Here is a 23,012-nt window from a genome sequence, read left to right as displayed (position 1 = left end):
GTCTTCACCCTTTGCTTGTCTCTCACTCAAGACAGGATTGATGCCTGCAAGTTTCACCTGTGCACTAAAAAGAGTTAATATCTTGTCCGGGCCTGCGGATGGCCACGTGATCTCTGCGGGGCAGCGGCCGCTCTGGCTGCACACCTGGTTTCTGGCCCCTACGTGGTCAATTCCAGCCACGGGGCTGCTTTCTGTACGGGGCTGCAGGGCCGTCTCTGCTCTCAGCCGTGAGATTTTCCGCAGTGCCAGCGGAAGCCAGTGCAGCCCACAGCCGGAGCCAAACGCAGCCGGCCTGGCCCATCAGCTGTGGCTGAACTCAGCATGGCAGAATCTCAGCAGAGCCTCAGGCTGAGCCAGCCAGGCTGCGCAGCAGAGCAAGCCCGGCTAGCATCTAGTTACCTGTTCAAAAGCCAGAAGCAAGAGTGTTTTTTCCAGGGTTTGTTCATTTTAAAGTGTGATTTCACAGAGGTGTGTTTAGTTTTAAGTGGTTTGACAGGGTGCCTATATTCAAAACTAGCCAGTTGATTGGTTCTGTTGGGTCTGGAGGAAGCTGTTAGCAGTCCGCACAGAGAATCACTTCCATAACTAATGGATTTCCTCTTACAAATGGTACAACATAAACCCATCAAAAGCAGACTTTCTGATAAAGCTAACAACATTGATCGAGTACTTGGAAAGGGTTACAATTTATGCGTTGGAAACCAGGCAATAACACTGCAGAGGCACGAGACAATTCCCACAAACCCCAAACACAGGCACTGAAGATCAAGCCTAAGGAAAGAAACACATAGACACTTGGAAGAACTGAGGAAGCCTGTTCAAGAAAACCAAGTCCCCAGCAAATACATTTCAGGAGTGCTTGATAAAAGGAAATATAAAACTGATACTGACCTAGGTCTAAACCCCTCAACTTGCCACTGTGACCAACAACGTATAAAACAGAGCTTCAATTTTTAACCCTGTCAGGCACCAAGGAAAACCATGCAGCGAGCACATCTGGTGACAGGAACTAAGCACAGGAAAGAGGGAGAGGTCCACAAGGATGAAGTTGCAACACACAGCTTCCAGAGCCTCCGACAGCCCCAGGGCTGGACAATAACGGCTCCCTTGACAGAAACCCCCTCATACCTGGGATTTCATCTGTGCAGCCTTCTCCGGATCCACTGCCAGGACATGCTGGTAGTGGCGGATGGTGTGCAGCCTATCCTTGTTCTCGGCACGGACATAGCGCTTCAGGGCCTGCAGGATGCGGTGGGGCTGCAGGACAGGAGCAGGGAATAGGTCAAACCACTGGAGTCAACTCCAAACCCACAGCTGAAAACAGCACTTCAGGTGTGAGCCTACTTGGGTGCTGGACAGATCTATCACCTGCACTCACCCCCCAGATTTTTTATTTTTATTTTAATTAAGCCGGTTTGATTCAGAACACTTAATTTTAAGTCAGTATGACTCAGAGCACCACATCTTATGAACTGTGCTTTATGGACACCAAACAAAGCAGAGTTTTTTCTCTGCAAGCAGGAAGGAGTGGGAGTCAATTACAGACCCACTGCTAAGTCTGCAGCACCAACTTCCACAATGAAGAAGCTTTCCTAGGAACCAATTCCCAGTTTCTGCAAGTCACAGGCAATCTTCTCACCAAGACATTCCCACCTGCCATCCTACCCAATGCTATCCTACTGGAAAAATGTGTAGGGAAGAAACTCACACGTGGCGGGTCAGCCTGCAGGGCAGCCAGGTAGTTCTCCAGGGCGATGCGACGGCGATCGTTCAGCATGGCTTCCACACGAGCCAGGTGAGTCTCCACCAGCTGCTGCTTCTCACTCGCTGCTTCTTTCTCCAGAGATTTTACCATGGCCTGGAAGTGCTAGAACAAAGAAAATAATCTGTGTGAAATGCACTGTGTGATCAACACCATCTGAAACTCCTCAGAACAAACAAAGACAGTAAAACTCCACATCCAACCCATTTACAGTTAGGAGAGAAAGGCATGGAAAAATGCTGATGCAGATTTCATCTCTGCAAATTCAGTAGTGATAATTTGCCTTCCAAACTTCCTTCACAAGCCATTTCGAAGTTCTGAAGAGTGAAAAGGACCTTGCACATAAAGACTATGCTGGGGATGGGAGATCCAGGGTGTGCTGAAGAACTGACACAATATTAACTCTTTCCCTCAACCCTGCAATGCAAAAACAGGATTGATCCCTTCAGCCCGAAGCCATTAATTTGAATTTGCAAAAGTTTACAAAGGTTTTGCATAGCAAATTTTCCATCAGCATGCCTTCGGATCAAATCTCTCTGTATTCTTTTAGAAAGGTCATAACCCTCATTTCCAAACCAACCAGAATAGTCCACTAAGTGTTACATTTCAACAGAGATAATGACAAACTTTTGCATTTGCGCATAGTTCCAAATAGTGACTTATATTAAAAATGCAGAGAGTAAACTGTGTTCCAAGATAAAATCCGAAGTGGGCTTAAAAGCTGGAGTCAACCACTTCATTGCATACTGGTCTGAGACAAATTCACAGAGTTGTCACTGCCAGAAGAGCGTTGCCCTAATGATCCCACACTGCAATCTCTCATTAACTTCACAGTCCAACTGAATTCTCCTCATAAGGCACAAGATTAGCATTTTGGCAGCAACTCGGTTTCATCTGCTGTCTAAGCTGTTTTCACTAAGTCTGGCCGAGCAGGAAATGTGTGCCCAGAGAGCCAGAGCTGACTCTGAACCAGGCTCTGAGGCCAGTGTTAGTGCAAAACAGGCCAAAGGTCTGAAATTACAATTTGGCTCCACTGATGCTACGCCTGAGGTGCGAGATCACTTTCTACTAGTGCGTGTAGGAAAGGACTTGGCATAGTATCAGATCACCTCCAGTTTAATGAACAAAGTAAACAATTGAATCAAACCTCCTCTAAAAGGCAGCTGTTGACAGAGCAGGAAGGTTCTTGCATCTCAGTTGTCTTTTAGCTCTGAATATTGCCCTCTCTCTCAGTAACTTTCCCTTAGGATCCTTCCACTCTTACCTGGATCAGAGTCTGCCTTTCTGCCTTGGGGAGATTAACAGCCTGGTGCTCTGCTTCCTCCCACTCCTTTTTCACCTGGACGGGAAAAGGACAGAACACACGAACAAGACATAAATTTACATCTTATCTTTATGAGCTGCTTTGCCTTCACAGGCAGATCCTAGCACAGCCTTGCTGGGTTTTGAAGGCACAAAAGAGCTGTTGTGGGGTTTAAGCCTAGCACTTAATCCCTCTGAGTAACAAGCCAAGTTTCACAGAATCCTGTAAGGGTTTAGGTTGGAAGGGACATCCCAAGATGAGCTGGAAGGCTCATCTTGTTCCACCCCCGCCATGGGCAGGGACATCTTCTACTAGACTGGATGGCTCCAAGCTCTGTCCAACCTGGCATTAAACACTTCCAGGTATGGGGAATCCACAACCTCTCCAGGCAACCTGTGCCAGGGCTTCAGCACCACCTGAATAAAGAATTTCTTCCCAGCATCAATGTAATTTCCTCTCTCAACACTGGAGAAATAAAAATCTGACTCCCATGGTGCGGTCATACTGAAAGAAACACACAGAAGGCTGGAGACTGGAAAGCAAGTCACTTCACCACCAATTTTTCCAGTAGAATGGGCAGCAGCCGACACACAAACAACCACACAGCACAAAGCCTGAAGGCTGACACTCACCCGGTCCATGCGGTTGTGGTGCCTGACCTCCAGCTGCTCCTTGGCCTTCTGGAAGCGGGCATGCTCATTGTCATCAGCAGGGGTTTCAAAATACACATCCACATCATCAGTTGGCACTGCATGAAGAGGGAAGGGTAAGCACGGTCAGAAAGCTGCAATCCTGGATTGCAGAGTGCAAGGAAAGGACTCTCCATGCCTGCCTAATTAATAGTCTGGCAAGCTGAACCTACTGAACCACCACCTTCCAGAGTCCGTTTTAGAATCTTTACGGTGCCAATTTTCTGTCCAACATCAGCTCAAATGGCAGCGATGACCACAGCTCCCAGTACTGCTTGGCCTGTGCAGTGCTGAGGTGAGCAGCACTCAGCTCCAGAAACACAGTGCCTGGCATGACAGGATAAAGAACTACTTTTCCCTTCCCTTCCACATTGGCCTTGGATGGTTTAAGTGACATTCTGTGCATTAGCTGTTCGTTGACAAGCTGGCTCCAGACATCATTAACGTGATTAGGGAGTGTGACAATATATCTGCACAAAAGCAGTATTTTACACTTCAAACCTACCTTCCCCTACCAGATGCACCATGCAGGACTTACAGGCAATGATATTAGACAAGACAGCAACAGAAGGAGACTCAGTGTGACAAAGTGACTTGTCCAATACACCGGATGGTTTGTAACTTCAAGACATCCAAATTCGACAAGGGGAAAAACAAAGTTTCAGAACTGATAACTTCAAGCATCTACACAATCCACATCAGGGGCTCTGTATTTCTTATACTGCAGTTCAGGAAGTGCTGAAAGTGCTCCTGTGCTATGGTTTTAGGAACTACACATCCCCAGAGCCTTTCTAAAAGATCTATGGCAAACATGATGCACTCTGTTGTTACCCTTCACCTGAGGGAAGGCACAAAGGGACAGTTAAGGCAACCTGTCATCCGTATTAGTCATTTGGGTGGAAAAACCTCCAACATGTCATTAAAGACAGCATGCTTCAGAAAAAAATTACCTGGCACTTCAGCATGAGCACTGAATAAGAGTTCAGCATGCACTGCACCCTTCCCTCTAACTAGGGGGAAATAATGACAACATATATCACAAGCACTACTGTTGCGTGCAAGGGACAATGTCATATCTGTCCCATATTCTGGCCCTGTTCCTGGCATTTCTGAACCAGGCTTGGACACAGAGAACTCTCTTCCCAGCCCCAAATCCTTCTGTAACAGGACGATCTTTTGTACAAAAAGCTCCTGACATCCGCATCTTTTCTTTCACTGCCTCAGTTAGATCAGCCCAATCTAAAGCACTTGCATGAAGCACATTTTGTAAACAGGATTATGGCTGTATAGTCAGGCTGCCAAGCCCCAGATAACACAAAAAGCCTTTCAAAAGCTTTAATGGTAGCTGAAGTGGAAGTGCTGGAGTTCAATAATAAGATTAATAAAGAGGTTAAAATGTTTTTAGTAGTTTTATCATCTGACATAAAAGCCAGTTGAAACTGGTGCCAAAAACCTTAAGCACTTAAAAACACAGGCATTGAGATGTGATTTGAATTTCATACCAAGCTGAAAATAGGAATCTGAATTCTATAACACTGGTCTGATATTTTCCAAAATTAAAGTAGCAGGAAAATGCCTACTACCAAGAGAACAGTAGTCTGCTTTTTAGGACCTACTGTCAAACGTATGCATGGTAACACGACTAGGGAAAGCAAGGGCTTCCTTACATATATTTTGATTAAAAAACCAGTTAGGCAAAAGGTCAGATACAGCCCCTGGTCCCTGTTATAGATCTGGAAGAGGACAGCTGAGCCCTCAGAAAGAGCTGCAAAAGCCACCAGGGAGCACAGACAGCATATGGTGAGGGGCACTTTCCTGAGGAACAATCACCCTACAGACCTAGGGAAGCAGAGACAGGAGGAGACTGCTGCAAAGGGACAGACACCAGAACCATAGGAATAAGCTACAGACGGGTCCTCTATTGCCCAAGGGAAGGAGGAGACACCACACGCCAGACAGACAGTGGCCAGCTGCAAAAGGCCAGTGGGAGGCAGGACTTACTCATCTTTTTACACACAGCCATACAATACTCCTCTGACTCAAAATTGTTCCTGTTGCCTCCGCAGCCTCCATATATAAAGCGAATGCATTTTCTCTTGTTAGGATCGAAGTACCAACGAGGCATCACAGCCCGGCAGGGCCCTGTCATGGCCTCCTGGGAGCAGACAGCTGTGTGGAGATGGGTGAGAACATGAGCTAGTGAGGAGCACAGGCCTAGCCGAGCGATTTACATGATGCAGAGGTGGCTCTACTTCACCCCTTCCTCTGAGGCACTGGCCTCAACACTGCTGCTGCACCAACCCAAGGGCTTCTGCCAGTTTTGGGGGGCTTAACATTCCAGTGCATCCATTACAAGCTGGTCAGGGAGATGCCCACACGTGGTGCTTTGGAGATAGCCAAGCAGCTCACTCTGTCTCTAAATTGAGCTCTCATCTGTGAGAGATTTCTCCAGAGCCAGGGGCTGGGACAACAGGAATCTGTTCTGCTGATGCCACAGAATTATGCCCCAGCTACCCCAGTAGGAGACCCTCCACTCTATAAAACCAGAAGCATGAAAAGCCTTGAGTCAATTAGGGCTGCTTTAGAGCATCAAAGGATGTTCAGTTCACTGCACTCTGCCTGGACAGACACTCTACATCTTACAGGGCAGGTGTAGGAGTAAGTGAAAAAGCAGGCTAAACAAAGGGATTGATCTCCATGCTGGCCTCAGACGCTGAGGTTTTAAGGTTTGAAACATCTATGCACCAAATATTAAAACTCCATGTAGCCGTGGCATGTGGAATACTTCATGGTGAGCCAGCAATAGCAGCTGGGCTGTATTGAGGCAAGAGAGCAGATATAGTGTATAAATCAGCAACTGTTCATAGTACTTCAGGGAAAAAAGACTGCATACCCCCCAAAACAGACACCTCAATCATATTCCTCCAAGCCTCTTACAAAACCTGCAGATCTGCAACAGCCCTGTACACATATGAGCTAAGCCGTGTTTCAGCAAGGAAAACTATCTGCAGCATGCTGGCATTTTACCAAAAAGATGCGAGAACTGCTGGCAATGATTCAGTGATCTGTAGCTAATTGAATTTCTTTCCCTCTCTGCTCCTCCCTCCTCTGCAGACACTTCTACATGCAAAGTGTAAGACATCACATAATGCTAAGGCATCAACACCATGAGCCCTCTGCAAAGGCACCTACCACTCAACAAAAGCTGCCACCAGCACAGTAGATTATACTACTGCAGAAAGTCTATCTTAACATATAATAAAGTTGGGTTAGTTGTGCTGGCTCTCTTTTGTGGAAGAGAAGCGTTTTGCAAAGGCAGCACCAAGGATGTTCCTCACCCTTAAATGACCAGATGGCACATCTGCAGAGTATGGCCCACCACTTTCAGCTTCCTCATTTTAAGCTGGTATAAACCACCAGATTTTAAATTTACAGTGTACCCCAAATGTCCCTTTAAGATTTTCCAAAATTTGCAGATATGGCTTTTCTGACTCATCACTGCACCTTCACAAGGTGCTTGTTCAACATGCCACACACAGGGCTTCCCGCCAGCAGAACTGCTGTTTATCTGGAAACATATGGCCCATGCTCTAGAGAGTTAATTTCAACACTTGAAACAAGCATCATCAGTTTTCCTCTGTTTGCTAACTTATCTGGCAAATAAAACTTCCAAGTGGCACTTATCGACTTGATCAAAACCCCATCACTAACAGAGAGCCAACAGGAATGATCTCAAGGGAGCAGGAGGTCTGTGGACTGGAATGTGTCTTACATTTCATGTCACTGCTCACTTCTTTTTCAGACATAGCCTTGTCACTACTGGGCTCTGTGGGTGTCTCTTCATTGTAGTCATCAACCTTGTAGCTGTCATAGTAGTAATCACGGTCTTCCACCACATCCTCCTCCTCTTCCCCTTCATCATCCTCATCCTCATCTTCCTCCACAGCTGTTCCTGTGAAGTCTTCTACACCTGCCTCTGTAGGGAACTCACTGGAGGGACACAGATAAATTAGGGAGTAAGGTTAAGGCTAATCACTTGGATGTACCTGAATAATGATTCTTTCCATCTGTTCTAGAAACATTGGAAATGGGAAAAATAAGTGTACTAACTATTAATTAGCCCATCACTCACAGCAAGGGGACATCCCTTATTACAGACACTCCTGCTGCTGCAAGCAGAGATTCTCCATGGCTCTGCCTTCATGTGGCCTCTTTCCATTTTTCAGTAAGTGAAAGTCTAACCTTGTTGAGTCAGGCTCCTACTATAGAATCCCAGAATGGTTTGGGTTGGGAAGGACGTTTAAGCCCATCTTGTTCCACCCCCTCCCCTGGGCAGGGACACCTTCCACTATCCCAGGTTGCTCCAAGACCCATCCAACCTGGCCTTGGACATTTCCAGGGATCCAGGAGCAGCCACAGCATCTCTAGGCAGCCTGTGCAAGGGCATCACCATCCTCACAGGGAAGAATTACTTTCCAATATCCCATCTAACACTCCCTTCTGGCAGGGTGAACCCATGCCCCCTTGTCTTGCCCCTGCAGGCCCTTGTCCAAAGACCCTCTCCAACTCTCTTGGAGACTGTTTAGGCATTGGAAGGGGCTCTAAGGTCTCCCTGGAGCCTTCTCTTCTCGAGGCTGAATGACCCCAACTCTCTGCAGGTATGAAGGGAGAGAGGGTATTTAGCTCCTCCAGTAAAAGGGGGACTGCAGAGTCATTTGTCCTCTTCAGGCTTAGGACACTTCTTTTGGAAACTCAGAAGCACAGAAATTTTCTCAATCCTCACTAGAAGGGAGTTGCTGTGTGAAATATTCCCAAGCAGCAGCTTCATGTGCCAAGCTTTTAATATCTATACCAGTAAGAACTCTACCTCTTGTAGAGGTCATAGTCTTCATCCTCATCCTCTTCCTCTTTGGACAGAGCCTCATCCACAACCTTAGTCTGAGGACAGCACACATATTCTGTTCCATGGAACTGGTCCACTCCGCAGGGCAGCAGCATCCCATAGCTGTGCAGGATCATCCCTTCTGTCAGACAGGCCTGAAAGGGGAGCCCATTCATGTCAGTCCAGCATCATGCTCTTCCTTTGGATAAAGCTCAAGTTTGCCTATCAGAGATCTCAAGAATGGTTTAAGTTTTACAGCAAAAACAACAGCAACATATGACCTAAATCTGAACATCAAAGGAGAGTGGAAACTTGTAGCATTAAAAAAAAAAACCAAAAAACCCACAAATGTCCCAGATTCAGAAATACCCTGCACTTCCTGCTGCTAACATTTCACACCCTGGCCCCAACAACTGATGGTTTGTCAACATGGCAAAGTTCAGGAAAAAAACCCCAAACATTTTGTGCCAACTCAAGGGAGAAAACTTGAAAGAGCCAGAAAGGGTGTTTTCTTCTCTGGGCTGGCCATTTCAGTAAACTTTATCTATTAAACTTTACATTGTAGCAAGTGAATAATTGCTCAAATGGACTTTGTGTCAAGATTTTTTTTACCAACTGTAAGATTAAAATCAATCAGATAATTCAAGAAAAAGTCAAATGTAAAGTACACTTAGACATTATGTCTATATACTTCTCTTAAGCAAAGGAAATATTTGGCTTAGAGGTGCCCAGAAAAGAATGAAGAAAAGCTTTGAAGAAATGCCCATCAGAACCCTTTTGTGCTTTGCTTTCTTACAACACTGATTTTAAATGTGCCAAGTATTGCTGGAAGAGTTCTCCAACCACATTTAAAGTAAATGATTTTTCAATTTTCTACACATTAACACGTTTACCCTCAATTAAAAGACATTTCCTCTAGTACAGCTTTATTTAGACAGATTTTTGCTCACATGATTTTAAAGAACAAGGAATTTTAAGTGGAGCTTGCTTAACTGGTCTTTGTGTTGCTGTTTCTACAATTGTTGCTTCTACAAAATGGAAAACAAGCACATACTGTCATGATCTTGTTTTTATTATCCCAGCTTCAAACGGGAGTGCGGAGCTTTTACAAGAGTTTAGCTAGCCAGACGGAAAAAAAACAAACCCACCCCCCCCAAAACCATGGGCTAGACTTATTCTGAGAATATAATCCATCCCTTATGTAAAACCTCTACTAATCAGTCCCAACAAAACTCAGATTGCTCCCAGGCAAGCCCTCCCAACCAAATCCCCAGCAGAAGGTACATTAAAGCAAAATGTTCAAGAAAAATATGAACTATCCTATGCTCACTGTATCTCCCTGGGAGAAAAAAAATAAAAATAAAGAGGGATGAACCATTGGTTAAAGCAGTATTGCAGAGAGCTGATTTCAACTCCTACCTCTGTGATATGGATAAGCCATTTAGGAGAGTTTTTAATGAAGAATAACTCAATTGCTAGACAGGTTTTTTAAGTCATTTGAGTACTTTTAAATTTTTATTTCCTTGCTGTCAGCCTCAGTTCATTGACTAGAACACAGAACAGCAATACAGAGAGAAACACTGCTATGCTCCAACACTACAAACATCCAAGTGGACAGATCCAGAATAAACACCCCTGTCCCAGTGGCTCCATTACCTCCTTTGCCACAGTGTACCAGTGCTGGTGGCTTTCACACACATCCATGCGCTCCTTGTGGAAGAACCGGCACTTCTCGGGCACCAACAGGACATCACTTACAAACTCACCCACTGAAAAACACAATGGTCACAGTTCACATGCGTCAGCAAATAAAGCCTCCCAGAACTCCCCCAAAGTGCACTCTGTGCATGTGTTAGCAGTTTCAGTTGAACCAGGCAGAAATACCAGTTTAAGTGTAGCCATTTTTGTTCGCCAAGCCGAGTTTCTTGGCCAATGCACCTTTTAATGGGGTCTAGTGCAGGTCAAATGCCAGCACATCCACTAGAATTACTCATTTTCTGCTTTGAAAATAGGGATTAGGAGGAGAGCAAAGCAGGCTCAGAACTTTAAAAGAAACTTTATTAACAGAATTAAAAGAAAAAATAATAAAAAATCAAAATAAACCTTCAGAACACTTCTCTGCCCCCACAACTTTTCTTTTCCCCACTGACAACATAAAGAAGTAAATTTGGTATTTTCAGTCAGTTTACCACTTTTAAAACAATCTTTCTTTAGTCTACTTAGGGAGAGGAGTCTCTCCTGCCATGCCATGGAGACTTTTCCACAAGAAACAGTTTTCTTGTGGTTTTGATTTTCACAATTAGCCCCTTCCCAGAAATCTGCAATCGTGAAGTCCCTACCACATTTTGGTAGTTTTCCCACAACTACCACCATGGGTCATTTCAGCTTGCTGGGGTGCGATTTTAGGGATGAGCTGTTCTAGTATAGAAACAAAAGTTCTCTTCTTTTATCTCTCGGAACAGAGGTTTTCTTCTTCCATCCCTGGGGCAAGGTTTTTCACCTCTCTCATTTCTCTCTGTTCAAGCTTCTCATTGGATCACAGCTACCTCAACATCTGCTTGCTTCAACACAGGTGCCTCTGCTCATAGGCGTTGTTAGAACGCTACCCAGATTGCCCCAGTGCATTCCATGAGTTACAGGGGAAAAAAAAAACTCTGGTGTATCAATTATACCTTCACCATAGCCTTACAAGAGAATTTTAGCCCAAGACTAAAGCATCTCCTCATTCTCCTCCCATCTGGGATTTGACTCTTTCTTCACTGACCTTGGTGTCTCTATGTTGTTTCCTTTACATGTCTTCACCCTTTGCTTGTCTCTCACTCAAGAGAGGATTGATGCCTGCAAGTTTCACCTGTGCACTAAAAAGAGTTAATATCTTGTCCGGGCCTGCGGATGGCCACGTGATCTCTGCGGGGCAGTGGCCGCTCTGGCTGCACACCTGGTTTCTGGCCCCTACGTGGTCAATTCCAGCCACGGGGCTGCTTTCTGTACGGGGCTGCAGGGCCGTCTCTGCTCTCAGCCGTGAGATTTTCCGCGGTGCCAGCGGAAGCCAGTGCAGCCCACAGCCGGAGCCAAACGCAGCCGGCCTGGCCCATCAGCTGTGGCTGAACTCAGCATGGCAGAATCTCAGCAGAGCCTCAGGCTGAGCCAGCCAGGCTGCGCAGCAGAACAAGCCTGGCCAGTGCCGCAGCAGAGCAGGGCCCAGCCCGGCCCCACCTGTTCAAAAGCCAGAAAAAAAGAGTTTTTACCAGGGTTGGTTAATTTTTAAATGTAATTTCGCAGAGGCACGTTCAGCTCTCTTAAGTGGTTTGAGGTTTGACAGGGTCCCTATATTCAAAACCAGCCAGCTGATTGGTTCTGTCAGGTCTGAAGGAAGCTGCCATGGTCTTTACAGGGAATCACTTCCATAGGTCATGGATTTTTCTGTAACTACATTAAACCACAACAATGTGCCTTGAGGGTTCGGTATATTCTTAAAGGAGACAAGTCACATCAGCTGTAAAAATTGTTTCTGAGAATCTAAAGAAAAACAGAGCCTCAGAGAGTCCAATGTAAAACAATGAGCATGGGGTGATTCTGCTGACCCCGAAAGCTGAATGCAGAGTTTGCAGTGCAACTGCATAAATAGTTGTTCTTCCATGAAAGGATTGACTGATGAGATTTCACTAAAATTTTTGAGAAGACTGTGTCTGCACCAAGAAGTTTCAAACTACTGAATCACCTATTTTCAAATGAGCTGCATCATACCAAAGGTCCTTCATGCTGTCTGCTGCTGTAAATAACAGCCTGCAAATTTTTATATGCTGAGAGCGTTATCTATGTTTTCAGTATTTGAGCAAGTCTTGTTTGGTTTTCGCTTTTTTTTCCAGATGGTTTAATTCAAGATCAACCGCAGCACATTCACTGCCCTAACCAAACACAGAGAGCTGGAAAATAAAAACTATACAGCCTAAATATCAGAGTACAACCAGAGTCAGCAAATACACTGCATTCCAGTATCTGGATAACCTCAACCTCACTAGCATGAGGAAGCTTTGGTACAATCCTTGTACCAAACCCAGACTTTTGCTTTTGGGGAAGATGGGAGAGAGAGAATCTCTCTGCTGTACAGACTCTACTTTTTGGTCTTAAAAGCTATTTAGCCTAAATTTCTATCATCATTCAGCCTGGTACCAATACATATGAATTACGGATCACAAGCAAACGAGCATCACGTCCAGTTCTTACCCAAGAAGTCCCAGCAAACACTGCCACTGGAATCCAAACATGAAATTTTCTCCAAGCTAAGGTTTTTCCTTCTTGCAGATTCAAATGCTGCATTCATTAACTTTAAAATAGAGAGAGAGCTAGATACTCTGAGAAGACCAGGAAAAGATCTTCAGCTCAAGTGTTTTAAAGCAGCATTCCCTGCACACGTGACCAGCAGCATTAGGAGCAGCAGCATTTGTTAAAATTGGAGAAAAGCTTTTAAGTCAAAGACTTTTGCTCACAGGAAAAGACTTTTGGAGAAGACTTTTCCACAAAGCAGAATTCTTTGTCAAACCAATATTTCACACCATCTTTTCAAAATATATTTTAAATATTGTTTGCATGACCAATTTTTTCCCAGCTCCTTACTGTTGATACTAAATGATCATGGATACATCTACAAAGTACAGAGAAGTTAAACAGTTTAGAGTTAGATTACCTGATAATTGAAGACATTGAAATCAAATGACCTTCACCACCCCTTTGCAATTATTTACATTTTAAACTAAAAGAGAGATTGTATTTTCCCCATTTTCTCACCTCAAAACAGGCCAGTTAGATTTTTTTAGTTACTAATCTTTCATCTTACTCTATCAGGAAAAGTTTAAATGCTTCTGGTAAGAAAAGTAAAACTGAGCAAACTTTAAAACCAAGGGACTTTGGTTCTGCGTTCTTCTCTTCACTTTTCAAATACAAAGGAGTTTTCCTTGTTGGGGTAGGGGCAGGGAAGATTAAACAGGGTATGGTGACACAATCCTACCTCAAGGTCCCCTGTATATTAATGCATCAAGGAAAACACAACTAACAAAGGGAAGAAAATCCCACAGTTTGACTATAATCCCAGAGACATGCATCATCCATTTACAAGAACCAATTTGTGGAGTGCTGAAGACAGAGATTTTATAGACATATGGCCTCCAGACTTGCAGCTCAGATCTGAAAACCAATGCTGCCTCACAGGCTGGGGCCTGCAAATCATGAACACTGTGAAATATACTAATGAAAAACCTGAATAGTTTAATGCTAATCAAATTTTAGGGCAGTGTCAGTAAAATCAGCTTATTTTGTAGCTGGAGAATAGCCTTGGGGAACGATTATTTCTAAAAGAGATGACTCCTTATAAATCCAGGGATCTTGATTTCATCCTTATTTCCATCAGAAGTTCTCCTTATGATCAAGAGATGATCATAAGGAGATCCTCATGATCCAGCCGGGCTTGGTTGTTTCCCAAACCTGAATTTCCACATCTATAAAGAGAAGCACCTTTCTCCCAGGATGTGTCCACAATAAATTTTATGTTTAATGAAGTGCTTTATGATTGTCTCATGGAAGGCATTACATAAAGGACAAAGCACACACATGGTTCTGCTGCTTTGCTGGTATTATCCCATGTCAAATCACATGGTAACCTGAAATACGGACACAAATTACGAAAACTGGTTCCTACTCAATGCTCCCAGCAATCAGTTGGGAGCATTCAGTAGGAGGTCTCTCCCAAGACCTCTTACAAGTCTTTTCCAGTGGATAACTGAAAAGAAAGCCAGCTAAGACTAAGCTCACTCCTAAGAACACGCAGCACAGTGGGGCAGCGCAGTGTCACCCACAGCCCAGAGGTCAAAAGTCACAAATTAACCAGTTAAAATATGCTGCCTGATTCCAGTGGGTGGGGACATTCTGGAAAGCACCATGAAATCCATCACAGTTTATCTCACATTCTTTCACAGTTCAAAATGGGGAAAGGAGATACAGCTGTAAGAAAAAGAGCCTCTTTGAAACAGTAAAGTTTAAATATAGCCATTGAAATAAAATAAAGATCTCTTGCCAAGACCAAGCAGGAAGCCTGAGTACACAGAGCATTTAAGTCTCCAAGGCAACAAAATATTAAAGCTTCACAAAAATAGGATCAAAGTATTAAATCCCAGTGTTTTTGAGGTACTCAGATACAATAGTCTTCAGGTTTTTATGGCGTTTGCAGACAGAATGGGGATTTGTTTCTCGTGCCAGGCACCATTATTCTACCACAGTTGTTACCAAGCTGTCGACCTGCTCCAGAAAGGCAGAGTTCCATCTTGTGGAAAGAAAAACATGTCAGAAAGAAAAACAGTGAAAGTTGTCTTGTATCAGGTTGTCATTTCTACAAGTCTAAAACTGAGCTGCTCTCTCTGTAAGAATCCAGGAGGCAACCCCTTGCTTCTCCCACAGGAATGCACAGCACACCCACAAGCACACACTCACCCAGGCACTTGTATGGCACAACGATGTGAGTGTGGTCCTTGCACTGCTTCTTCCCACGCTTGCACCAGCTGTCAATGCTGACGGGCTGGTTGGCTTCTACCACGTTGGTGATCTGAAGGTCTGGGTACATCTGGGGAACAGCACAGACAGAGAGGTTTCTCTCCAGAAAGGACAGAGAATGTGCAGAGCAGCTCCTACCAGAGTAGTAAGGCTGATTCTCTACACAAGAACAACTCCAACTTAGGAACAAGTTGGAGTTTGCATGTGGACACACAACTCTGCTCTGGATCAAGCTCAGGACAGCTAGAGACATAAAAAAAGCTCCAGCTGTCTGTCACACAGGGCTTCAGATACAGATATGCCACTGCCTTGAGGCAGGAGAGAGCCAGGTCAGGGCAAGAGTCCTCACTGGCACTAAGCTGAGAGATCTGGATTGGCACAGCAGTGGAGGAGGAGCATTTGGGTATTTGGGTTTGGAGGAGATGTAGCTGTTTAACTCTTTCTGGAGCAGTACAATACCCCCGGAACAGCAATAACCAACAAATAGGGTTCAGTACCACCTTCAGACTCTCTCATCACTTGTCAAATTATGCACCCACCTCCTCAGGTTTCCTCATGCCTGGTCCATTTATGAGGTATTAATTTGATCCTTACACCCTGGTCAAGTCCTCAAGTCCAGACACTGACTTATATATAGGCTTCTAACACATGAAAAAAATGCAGCCCCAGTTATATCAGCTTTGTAAAACAGTTAAAAGTTCTCCAGTCTAGACACAGTACAGTCTGTTGCTTTCCCATTAAAAAAAATACATTCCTTGTGGTATTTTAAATGGCTGTCACCTCAGAGGAGCAATTAAAGACACTGGACAAGACCAATACATCACAGGATATCTGGAACACACTAGAAGATAATTACATCTTTTTCAATAAAGTCTAAAGAGTTTAAAAACACTGACAAAATTTGATTAAAATATTTTTCTAACATTCTGCCTGATCTGAACACGTCACTAAGAACAGCATAGCCATATGCTAACTAAAATAGGTGTCAGGTTCCATTTTATGCAACAGAGAGCAGATACTGGTTAACCAGCTCGGGGGAAGAACACTGGGGTAAAGCCCTGCAAACACATGAAGATACCTCTGACTGACAGACCAAGGACCTTCTGTGGCAGTAGCAGCTGATGTGAGGTAGCTTCTAAATCCTGCTGCAGTGTCCTCCCTGCTCTTCCTGGACAACAACACAGCAGGACAGTGCAGAGAATTGGACTAGGCAAAAGCAAGCGCATCTCCTGCAGGGTTAATTTGCTACTGAGCAGCTAAATTGGAATCCAATTCCTTCACAGCAGTGAAGATTCAGGATTACACAGAAAGTCTCACCTCCTGGCAGTATTGCAGAATCTCCTCCTTTCTTCCAAAGCAGCTCTTGGTCCCAGAAGTGTCAGGTTCCCATTTCCCAGTCTGGATGTTCACATGCATATTTAGCTTCCCACAGAACATGGCAATTTGAGGTTCTGCCACTGCAAACCCTGTCCCAGCATTGGCTGCAAGGGCCTGTGAAGACAAACCAAAACACACCTTGATTGCATTATCTGATCAACAGCTCAAAGAACCAGAAACCCTCTGGCATCTTCTTAGACTGTTCCTGCTTGATCCAGAACATCAGTGGAGTCTTGCAAACTATTTTGTAACAACACTCCTTGAGATGGTGAGTCCATCACGAGTTTTCATGAGCAAAGCATTTGTTTCCCCAAATCTTGTTTTTTATAATTGAAACAACAACTTACCAAAACCAAGAGTAATTCCCCCTAAAAGGCTGCACCCACATGGACTAAAACAGATGTCTGAAAAACCAAATAACTAATACTAATAACTTCTGGCAGAAGGATCTCTGTGAAGTTACACACAAGCTGGTATTACTACCACTAATAAAATAACTGTGTCCCACTGCAATAATCCTGCTCTTTTGATTTTTTGCTCAAACATACAAATAAAGATAATTTCTACTGAATCAGAAAAAACAGCTGTGACAACCAGCTTCTCAAAGCCTTGTATCCCATTCAGTGCACTCTTATGGGGAACTGTTTCACATGTGTAATCTGTGCACTTCCCAGACTGCATCAACAGACACGAACCTTACAGTCCAGGCCCACATTTAGGTCAAACTGCAGACTGATAATGAAAACAAGGTCAGGCCCCTTTTTCTGAAATCCTGCTGGCTGATCGAAAGAGGAAAAGAAGAGTAAATTAAATTGCAGACCTTTTTTTTTCTGAGAAGACCAAGTGGATGCTGGGAGCTGAACATGCTCTCCCTAAATAACTACTAGCTGTTGTAAAACAGAAAGAAGCATAAGGCAAAAAACCAGATGAACTCTAAAGCTCTTTAAGGTGTTTAGAGGAATGGAATCCATTTCAACTTCTCCCGATAGAAACAGCAATGCACAGTCTGCTGGCCTTAAGCTGCTTTTCCTGGCAGGTAACACAACCCCAGGCTACCAGTCCTGCCTTCATATTTAACTTTTTGTAAACAGAAAAATGTATGAATTACTGTGGGCACTGTTCACTTCCTACAGCCTGCAGATCTCCATCAACTCATATCAATAGCTGTATGCTTAAAAGAAATAAAGGAGTAAAGAGTAGAATTCAACTGGACAACTTCTTTTTGCAGCTCTTAGTTACAGAATATTAGGAAAAAGAATAACTCTTTTTATAACTATCATATTTTTTTCCCCTCCCCTTATCTCTCTGCCTAGAGATAAGACATTTCAACACTCAGAAAGTCAAGGATTGTTTAGTGCTGAACAGAAGATTAGTGCTTGGGGGACAAAACCAATCTGAGGCACAAAAGCATAAATTCAAGTATTAACTGAAGAAAAATGACCCCCCGAGTTTTAAGTACTATTCACCCATGCATCGTTTAAGAGAAACAGTCTTATACTTACTCTGACCCTTCCAACCAACAGATGCTCATGACAGCATGTTTTAGCACAGACCACAAAGTAATAAAATACCAAACTACATGTAAGAGATAGCAGCATTGATGTCCCAGTATCAAAATGCTGCCAAATTCACATATATTTTCAAGTTTACTATGGGTATGTTTGTCGTACTCTCTGTCCTAAAGAAAAAAGAGTCGCGTAGTCCTGTACCTCCAGGTACAGGAGGAACTCTGAGGAATAGACTGAGGTTGGGAATATGGTGCAGTAACTTGGTTCTTGCAGAAATCAAGTCTTTAATAAACATCTTACAAGTGCACACACCACAACCTGCAACAGGTCTTGCACCACCCTCCTCCCTGATGTCTTTTCAGAAGAAAGAAGCAAATGTAGAATGATCCTTCGGAACTCCCTAAACACACAAATTTTTTTTAAGAGGCCATTTTTATCTCTCTCCAAACAAACACCACTTTGGTACCCACAATCATTTTCCAGAGACCACAGGACCTAACGTGCAGGAAACAATCCCCAAAACAATTTTGTTTGATGGCAACATCGCAAGCACATCTAAGTTCCATCCCTGGAAAAAACTGAAAAGAAATGCAAGATCAAGAACCCAGGAAGCATTAACCCTTGTAAGAATACAGGGCATCAAAAGAGAATAAACGTATGTGCTGTGATGGCACTGCTGATGCCTGAAATCTGACTCCTTCAAAGCAAACTTAACAAGTCTGCAGCAATAAAGGAACTTTGTGAACAGGAGAGGTGCAGGATCCATTGAGAGGCAGAAACAGTCCATAAGTAATCCACTCATCACACTTCTTGCACGAGCAAAACTCCTGTTCAAACACATACCAACCTCCTGAACTCATGACCACCCACTATTTACATACTGATTTGAGCCAGTGTTTGTTTTTGCTGCCTCTCCAGCTTGCTCCCTGCAAAGGTATCATTCCTCCTTCTTTGATTGCTCACATAGCTTGCATATCAGTCGAGTGCTGTTGCCATAGCTACCAGAACATGCTAAGCCCCAATTCAGAGCTGACCAAACTACATTAATTACTTGCTTGATTTCATCACTTTTAATCAACTGGCAGAAATCATCTCCTGAATTGCACTCTTGGGCGAGTCAATGAAGATTGAGATACATGAGTTGATTCTTTAACCCCAGGACTTGCAAGGCAAGATTTCTGAGCAATGGGTTTCAATTTTTCCTCCACTGACAATCCACTCCAGGCCTCAATCATGTAAGTTTTTTAATTTAGTACTTTAATCTCATTTTAGCTGTAACGAGAGAATACAGCACCTCCAAGCTACACGGAGGCCGCACCTTTAACACTGACACTTAAATAGGGAAAAAGATCACCTTTTGGAACCAAGTAACTTTCGGATGTTTCCCACAATTGCCTTCAGTGTATGAAAACTGGATGCGGATCCCTCAGGCTACACTCAAACATCACTCTGCAAAAGGAAGGCTGCAAAACATGTAAACAGGCATGGAGCTTGGGATAAAGCCATGTCCTTAGTTAAGCTCTTCAGTACTTCAGAGAATTCACTCATTCCACATTGCAAAGGGATGAACAAACCGACAGCACATTTTATTCTGGGAATTGCCCAGCCATAAATGGAAGCAGCTGCTTCTTTTAGTGCGGGGAAGCAACTATTCAATCCCTTAAATAAGCAGCCTGACAGATCAGGAGAGGCAACACACACATGATAGAAGAAAGTTCACCCAGTTGTATACGTCCTTGCTGAGCATTATTTTAGTAGCTATTATCCTATTAATACATATATGTAACATGAAAGCAAGACAAATGTTACTTGGGAAAAGACTGTTCCATAAGCCATTACTTTCCTCACTGGAAGTTGCATTTATGAGATGTTTCGGGAGAAACTGGGCTCTGCCTTTGGCATAATTCTGTAATCCAGTTTGCTTTCCAAGACCAAAGACATTTTTCATTCCATAAACACATAAATCTCTGGCCAGTTAATGTCAGTTAAATTCCTCACTCTGCCAGCTAGTGCCCAATTTATGGCCCTGAAACACTGGAATTCAAGCCTCTAAATCTTCCTTTTCTCTGATGGAAGTGTCTGCCCGAGTATCCTGGCTTTTATTTACTAGTGGCCTCTTCAGCTTGTGACAATGGTTTGATGTGTGAGCTTACCCACCTGGAGGCCTGGGCTCCAGGTGCTAAAAAGGATCATATCTGCCTTCCTGCAAGTATCCCCCGTCCCAAAGGAGGGATACAAGGTTAGAGACTTTAGTAAGATAATTTTACGTCTACCCCTGAAACACAAGCAGGACATTGCAGTTCTGGTTTGTAAAGACAAACATGTAAACGACATCCATATCCCTTGCCTTTTATTGCCAGGATCTGTTAAGCATCATCACAACATGACTTATTTCACATGCTGTCCATACAGCTCCCTGTGGAATACTATTCTGGAAAACCTTCTGGCACGCTGATGGGGACTTGAGGATTGAAGGGTGATTGGAACTTTTCTCGTGTGAAGAGAAGCTGATAATTATAATTCACAGAAATTAGTTCTGGAGAGTATTCCTTAACAGCACAAAGGTATCTGCAAAATGTCATATTTAACTGAATTCTGCATTTTCAGTGAGGTCAAACATGACCGGAGCCTCGTCCATCTGATCAGATTAGCCAGAATGAATCTTTATTCCAACAAAACCACAGTGGATGGGAGCTTGAGAAGCATGGAGAGCCTGTGAGGAGAACCCACACCACACATGCTTTCCATCAGGCTACCTCTGCAGCGACAGAAGAGTAGCTCTCTGCATAAAACTGTGGAAGATTAAGCTGCTTTAAGACTGAAACTCCAGCCGCTAGAATTTATGAGCTGCTGAAGACAGCTCCAACAGATAATTGCATTGACTTGGTGGGCAGAGAACAGATTACTGGCTACTGAGGGCATACCGTGCCTTAACTGACAAGGCAGGGCCCTTTGTAGGATTCTCTACAGGTCAGCTCAAAATTCCTGCTCCTGAGAGTTACATGTACTCCATAATCAGTTGTTGCTACACTGACAAAAAAAAAAGCGAGGCAGCACTTGGAAAGTTTACTTGTGCTGTTTATTTTTAATTAAGCTAAGGCCCTCAAAAGCAACACTGTTATTAGCAACTGGTTATTAAATCACGGTCCACATGAACCACAACCTGAGGGACTTCAGAATACGAACATGCTGCTCAGCACTGTCCTTACTCAGATAAATCATGCTGCCCACCTTAAGTTGAAGAAAGAACTCTCTTGTTTTGTTTTTTTAATTACATTTCCTACCCTATCTGAGCAACTCTGCAAATCTCCCTATGTCAGTGCAATACTCACAGATATTGAGGATATAAATCGAACACTTTCAAGACCACTGAGGAATTCTAACAGTTCCTTTGACACAAAAACGAGCCCTGTTACCTTACCAGCCTTCCTGTGAACAAAACCCTCCACAGTTGCTGCTTTTGAATGTGTGAGGATTCTAACGTTTTGCCTGACTGAAAAATTGGTGTAAATGTTTGTGCAGGGACTCAAACTGCTTCAATTGCATCCCCCATATTAGTGTTGCCACCAGCTGATGTCCATAGGCCGTTTTCTTTCCACAAGAAGAGGCCAGTCCTTGAAAATGGAAATTAAGAAGAGCCACAGTCACAAACTGAAGCTACTGGAAGGAGAACAGCTGGGCAGGCATTGTAAAGCCCAGCCCTCCTGGATCACAACATGCCACAGAGCCCTTAAATCTAACATTCATTGCCATGAATCTCACCTGGGAATTAATGGTAAGTCAGTATTCAGGAAACCAACATTTCAACTAAAAAGTGAGGGAAGTTGGCAGAAGAACTTTACACACAAGAACTTCTGGACAGAATACTTAAAATTCCCCTGGTTTTGGATTCATAACTTGTAAATGCAAGCAGAGCTCTCAATTCATGCTTCAAATGGTGTTTCAAGCATTGTTTTCCTTAGCTCCTCTTCCTGCTTTTATTCAGCAGATAGGTGGCTTGAACCCAGGAAGGCTAATGAATGCCTGACACAGCAGGCAGTAAATCTACAGACTAGCAGCTCATCCTAGCTTTACTGCTTTATTTTTTTTAAATTGCTGATAATTACAATAATGCACATGGGCAGGGGTCCAAGACAGGAAAGAATTACTGTCTGCAGGCAGATCTGGTGTGAGCTGATAATACCAGCCTGGGTTTGCTTTTGAATTTAAATGGCAGAAATCTCACTAAAGCAGTCTTTGGCTTGCTTTAACTTGCTGGAAAGGGTGGAGTTCTCATCTGCTTGTCCTTTATTGACACTTGTGGTGGAGTCTGCACCAGTAGAGAACTGGGAGCCAAGGCAGGAGCTGCAGTGGTAGCTGGGGTGCAGTTCATATTTAGATGCCTGTGTTTATGGCCGACATGAAGCCTTGCACACTCAGAAGTTCAGTGACAATAATCCATGTACTTCCGTGTGTGCCGACAGCAACCATAGGATTAAAAACCTACTGTAGCCTGAAGCATTCCTTACTGCTTTGCACATTCCACTGCCTTTCCATAAGGAAAAGGGGAGATTTTCAAGTACCTTTGACGCATGGGCAGCCATTTTGCCCTTGGAATTTGTGCTTAGGAGGTATCAGGTTATTTCCCCCTCCCCCTCTGGTTTATCATGCTCCATAAGGGCCTATATGAGTCAAAGAGCACATAATCCGCATGTGAGACATTTGCACTGTGAACTGCTCTATTCAATAGGGAGTGCCACACTGCAGGCAGTGGTAGGCTGCGGAAGAGGTGATCAAATCCAGGAAAGCCACAACTCAGCACTGCCTCAGCTTCCTGAAGTTGCTTGTGGTAACACAGTTGCCTTTGGCATCCTCTTTTCTATCCCTAGAGAGACGAAGTTCCTAACAACTGCACTGGAACGTTTCCTGAACAAATGTTACTGTACCCAGAACTGTCTCCTTTGAAAAA

At 43.8% G+C, this 23,012-nt stretch overlaps 1 protein-coding gene across 5 annotated transcripts in view; it reads right to left on the bottom strand.

Annotated features, from left to right (window-relative positions):
• APLP2 (amyloid beta precursor like protein 2) overlaps nt 1-23,012 on the bottom strand; it is a 49,301-nt gene that overhangs the window by 10,701 nt on the left and 15,588 nt on the right. For 4 of the 5 annotated variants that reach the window (XM_030964772.1, XM_030964773.1, XM_030964774.1 and 1 more), the window contains exons 2-11: nt 16,497-16,670; nt 15,120-15,249; nt 10,293-10,405; nt 8,622-8,791; nt 7,527-7,744; nt 5,756-5,923; nt 3,698-3,813; nt 3,027-3,101; nt 1,709-1,867; nt 1,129-1,257 (exon numbers count right to left, since the gene is read on the bottom strand). In XM_030964772.1, the coding sequence (XP_030820632.1) occupies nt 1,129-1,257; nt 1,709-1,867; nt 3,027-3,101; nt 3,698-3,813; nt 5,756-5,923; nt 7,527-7,744; nt 8,622-8,791; nt 10,293-10,405; nt 15,120-15,249; nt 16,497-16,670 (1,452 nt within the window). The remainder of the gene's footprint in view (nt 1-1,128; nt 1,258-1,708; nt 1,868-3,026; nt 3,102-3,697; nt 3,814-5,755; nt 5,924-7,526; nt 7,745-8,621; nt 8,792-10,292; nt 10,406-15,119; nt 15,250-16,496; nt 16,671-23,012) is intronic. The other variant, XM_030964776.1, reaches the window with a different exon arrangement.

Source organism: Camarhynchus parvulus, chromosome 24 (assembly GCF_901933205.1).
Source record: "Camarhynchus parvulus chromosome 24, STF_HiC, whole genome shotgun sequence".
NCBI lineage: Eukaryota > Metazoa > Chordata > Aves > Passeriformes > Thraupidae > Camarhynchus > Camarhynchus parvulus.
The sequence above is the reverse complement of the archived record's forward strand: the minus strand, read 5'-3'. Positions and strand labels throughout refer to the sequence as shown.